General features: G+C 54.6%; 1 protein-coding gene across 1 annotated transcript in view; it reads left to right on the top strand.

The window, feature by feature from the left end:
* The window catches only part of LOC102443105 (vang-like protein 1), a 32,851-nt gene that overhangs the window by 21,450 nt on the left and 6,376 nt on the right, over nucleotides 1-5,025 (top strand). Inside the window, exons 4-6 of the mRNA XM_023757012.1 lie at nucleotides 2,888-3,021; nucleotides 4,477-4,626; nucleotides 4,893-4,941. Of these exons, the coding sequence (XP_023612780.1) occupies nucleotides 2,888-3,021; nucleotides 4,477-4,626; nucleotides 4,893-4,941 (333 nt within the window). The remainder of the gene's footprint in view (nucleotides 1-2,887; nucleotides 3,022-4,476; nucleotides 4,627-4,892; nucleotides 4,942-5,025) is intronic.

The raw sequence follows: 5,025 nt of genomic DNA, 5'->3' as shown, positions 1-5,025 counted from the left end.
GGTTCAAATTCCTGCTCAAGGGCACCTGCCTCGGTTGCAGGTTTGAGCGCCAGACACAGGTTCAATCCCGGTCTTGAGGATGTGGGAGGCAACCAATCGATGTGTCTCTATCACACAGATATTTCTCTCTCTCCCTACCCCCTACCCCCTTCCTCCTTCCCTTCCACTCTGTCTCAAAATCAATGGGAAAAATATCCTTGGGTGAGGATTAAAACAATAATAATAACAATAATAATGATGATAAAATGCAGCCACGGAGCATACACACCTCTCAGAAGCGAGACAGGGCGGCCCCGAGACCTGAGTGGCCTTATGTATTGTTGGGGTCCGTTGGGTGTTCACAGCGGCTCCCTCTCTCCTGCCCACACGCTCCCTCTCGTCCCACCCCGTCCTCCTCACCCTCACCTTAGCCCGGCCTTGCCCCTTACCTGCCTTCTGCCTCTGAGATCTTGTTCACATCAGTGGGCGCTCATAATCCACACTTGCCCGTGAATGGAGGCGGGAGGCTGGTTACCGGGGTTTTCACGATATCGGCGTCCGTAGGAGGCTTGCGGGATGGTGAGCACTTAGCCCGCAGGGAGGCCTTCGCAGAGTTGGCTCTGTGACGAGGACACTCTTCAGTGCTTTCCTGGCAGCCCGACCTCGGCATCAGAACAGGGGTGGCTGGCATTGACGTGGGCGTTAGCATTTAAATGGCTAAAACCTGAATGAGCCCCCCCCCCCCCCACACACACACACACCTGCAGGGATGGCCTTTCTCCCCACTCCGGAAGAAGTTAATGACATTTACGGGCCTGGATGAGCTCTGAAGCTTCATATTTCTGATTTTAATAGCATGTATTCATTTAATGGCAGAAGCCACGATCAAAATCCAGGGAAGAGCGAATGAATAGGAAATCGATAAGGGTGTGTGTGTGTGTGTGTGTGTGTGTGTGTGTGTGTGCTGCGAGCACACATGCTTTTCCAGGCCTCAGGGCCTCATCTGCAAAATAAGATTTACACGGGAGGACACCTGTTTCCTTCAGGGATCGGATGGGCTGTCGCGGGAAGGAAGCGGTGGGTGGGCCTTAGAGAAAGGTCACTTCAGGGAGAGTGCATTTTCCCTTCAGGCAGAGGCCGGTGCTGCGGGGGTGCTGTAAGGGAATTGGTGCGGGGGTAGGGGGTTTGGACTAGGTGGCCTGTGATTCCTTCGATTCTGATTCCGTGGGAGTGGAGAGTGGGTCCTGCTTTTATGCCCTGAGGCCGTATGAACATTCTAGCCGCCAGCCAGCCCCACCCCTTGCTGCAAAGCCCTCATCCTCGGGAACGTGACGTTTAGATGTGCAATCCTTTCTAGATGACCGATGCCTTCACTGGCATCAGCCCATGTGCTCTTTCTTCTCAGCGGCCACGCGGGATGGTTGGTGTTGTCTCCGCATCACAGGCCAGGAGAGGGGACACGGCTGAAGCAGGGTCCGGCCTGGAAGGCAGCCCTCGGTGCTGTTTCTACTTTGCACCACGGATGCCTCCTCTTAGCGAGGCTTGGTTTTCAGGAGGCTGAGCGTTGGCAGGAAACACTGCATGAAAAACAGAGAGTAGCATAGCTTTCTGGTCTAGGTCCCTAAGGAAAGCTATGCCGAGGCCCGTCCTGGCCCACTTCCTGTGATGGTACCTTCGTGGTGGGTCCTTGGTGGAGAGGGCGGGGCAGCCACACACAAGGGACGCACGGCTTGGCCTCCCCAACATACTTGGACATGGAAGTTCGCGGTGCTGCCAGTACTGAGTGTGGGCGCCCTCCCGCTCCACCTCGTGGTTACCTGTTGGCAGTTCCTCTTCTCTGCCCCTGCCCTGTCCTCCCAGGGCCAAGCAGGTGATTGGTTATAGGTTGCGGGCCACTGGGGCGATCTAGCCGGCCTAGGGTAGACGGGTGGGTGGAAGGAAGAGGAGAAATCAGCGTTAACTCACGTCTGCAGCAGCTTCTCCCACGTGCGCTCTGCCCCGTGCGGGTGTCGCTCTGACCTGTGGAGTAGGAGAGCCCAGCGTCCCTCACACGGGGCCAGTGGTTCTCAACCTTCCTGATGCCGCGACCCTTTAATACAGTTCCTCATGTTGTGGTGACCCCCAATTTCATTGTTACAAATTGAACATAATTAAAGCATAGTGATTAATCACAAAAACAATCTGTAATTATATATGTGTTTTCCGATGGTCTTAGGCAACCCCTGTGAAAGGGTCATTTGACCCCCAAAGGGGTCGCGACCCACAGGTTGAGAACCGCTGCACAGGGCCATGAGGCCCGGGGACACTGCCCTCGGACCCGGGGAACCTGAAGCCATACGGTGCTCTTCCTCCCCTTAGCTCTGCGGCCATCGGTAAATGTCTAGACCAGCCGTGGGCAAACTACAGCCCGCGGGCCGGATCCGGCCCATTTGAAATGAATAAAACTAAAAAAAAAAAGACCGTACCCTTTTTATGTAATGATGTTTACTTTGAATTTATATTTAGTTCACACAAACACTCCATCCATGCTTTTGTTCCGGGCCCTCCGGTCCCAGTTTAAGAACCCATTGTGGCCCTCGAGTCAAAAAGTTTGCCCACCCCTGGGCTAGACCATTTTGAGGTTCCCAGTTTCCTCTTCCATAAACTGGAAAGTTCCGTGTGGCCGAAACAAATCCCAGTAATAACTTACTCCTTTCTCAGCTACTGGCTGGATGGGTTATGGCTAATGGCACAGCCCGGGCGGGGCACGACCATAGGACTTGGTTTCCTCTCGAATCCTGGAGACAGAGGTGTGGAACTGGTAGCTTCTGTGCGGTTACCCCTGGGTGCTGTGGTTTACCTGCTTCAGAAGAGGACCTGCTCATTCAACGAAGACGCTTTGCATTAATCTTCCCCCCCTTTTTTTCAGTATCCAGCGAGCAGCACTGGTGGTTCTGGAAAATTACTATAAGGATTTCACCATCTATAACCCCAACCTCCTAACAGCCTCCAAATTCCGAGCAGCCAAGCACATGGCGGGGCTGAAAGTCTACAACGTGGATGGTACGTGCCTGGAACGGTGGCTCTGGGGGTGTCGGGGGGGCAGTTGGGGCAACTTCCTGGCCCATCTGGTTCAACCTCCTCTCGGTGTTTGCCTTTGTGGTCCATTCTCATTTCAAAACAACCTCTCTCTCTCTCTCTCTCTCTCTCTCCCCCCCCTCTCTCCCCCAAACATTTTCTGAGGAATGTTGCTTTATGGTCTACATCTGTGGGAAGTTCATTCATTTTGGGATTTTTATGATTGAAAACAATGGTGATGTGTGTGTTTCCTGTCTCCTGCTGGGAACATCTTCCAGTAAATAAAGCTATTAGGAAAGGGCTGCTTTTCAAAATGTGGATAAAGCACCCAAAGCAAAGACTCAGCCACCCAAACCCGTAAAGACTCTATAACTGTCAGTAGTTCAGGCCTCTGGCGAGACACTTACAGGCATTCCTCAGCCCTGGCCAGAAGCCGGAGCGAGCGGGTGGCGGAGGCCAGAGGCCAGGCTGAGACGCCAGAGCGAGCTCCTCCGGGCTATCAGATGCTTCAGCGCAAGAAACAGGACACGGTGTCATGTCTTGCTGGGCCGCTCGGGTCAGGGCAAGAGCTTTGCAAACCCTCCAAGAGGATCATGTTGTTAGCAAGTCAAGTGATTTATAGGTGGTGTCAGTTTCGGTGGTGATGTAACATCCTCTGCCTTTTTAAATGGTGCTTTATTATTATTTTTGGCTAATGAGATGTGCACGCTCTCACGAATCCTGAAGGATCGGTCCCTTTCGCCTGTGACCTGAAAACAGCGAAAATTCCCACTAGCAAAACTAGTCATCGACCACGTAGGTGAAACACGAGAAAGCGTGAGGTGCCTTGTCTTCCTGACAAGTCGAGGCGGCCAGTGGTCAGAGGAGCGAGACCAGGACTTCTGAGTCCGGAGGAACACGGGGGCCGTTTCGCAAATCCTCAAGCATCACGTCTTTTCTGTGAAAGCTGTGCTGCCGTGAGATCCCAGCAGGGCCGTGTTCCTGTGTGTGGTCGGTGTCACTTGTCCCTGGACTTCACTCTCTCTCTGTCCTGTCCTCCCCTCCCTCTCTCTCTCCCTCCTTGTCCTGTTGCTGAACTGTGACGTTACGGCCGCCCTCGCGGCCAAGCGGGCCGTCCTGTAACAGATGGTAAGTAACATCTTCACACTCTGTGTTACTCTTGGCCATCATCTTAATTGCCTCGCGTTCTTCATCTCCTTCCGAGTGCCTTTTCCCTTTGCAACGAGCAGATTGGGCCTCGGGAGGTTCCTTCCCCTCGTGAGCAGAGTGGAGAGAAGCGGGGGGACTGTCCCCCCTCATGGGGAGTCGCTTTGGGGATCTGTGTCTGTGCTTCACGGGGGATGGTGGGCGGTCCCGACAGACTGTGGTACCAGAGTTCTGCTCCGTTTTGCAGACCCGTGGCATTAAAACTGTGTTTCCTGCACCATCTTTTCCCCAAAGGCCCCAGTAACAACGCCACTGGCCAGTCCCGGGCCATGATCGCCGCCGCCGCTCGGCGCAGGGACTCGAGCCACAACGAGCTGTATTACGAGGAGGCGGAACACGAGCGGCGGGTGAAGAAGCGGAGAGCGAGGTACAGTGTCCCCCTGAGTGAAATTTCACTCTGAACATGACCTGCGTGAGCCTCGGGGGTGATCGTGCCGGGGTGTTTCTCAAACTTCTCATGCATAAGCATCACCTGGGGCTCATAGCACAGGCCTCGGGGCCCCACCCACGTAGTCACTTACTATTCAGCAGCTCTGGGCCCAAGAAACTGGCATTTCTTACCAGTTCCCCAGCCCGATGCTGGCCCCACGGCCGGCACTTTCGAGGGGGCCCCATCCCTGCACCCCCGGCCCCCCGCTATTTTCTCTTAGACCTTGATCCTTATGAACTTGAGAGGGGAAAAAAGGTGGGCCCCACCTGGTGTGGTGCGGGGCCCTCTTTCCTTCTTTTCCCCGGGGAACTGCTTGCGGGGGGGGGGGGATCAAACGGGGAATCAAGCCCCAG

This window comes from Myotis lucifugus, unplaced genomic scaffold, assembly GCF_000147115.1.
Source record: "Myotis lucifugus unplaced genomic scaffold, Myoluc2.0 scaffold_101, whole genome shotgun sequence".
Classification (NCBI taxonomy): Eukaryota; Metazoa; Chordata; class Mammalia; order Chiroptera; family Vespertilionidae; genus Myotis; species Myotis lucifugus.
This window is presented reverse-complemented; position numbering and strand designations above follow the sequence as displayed.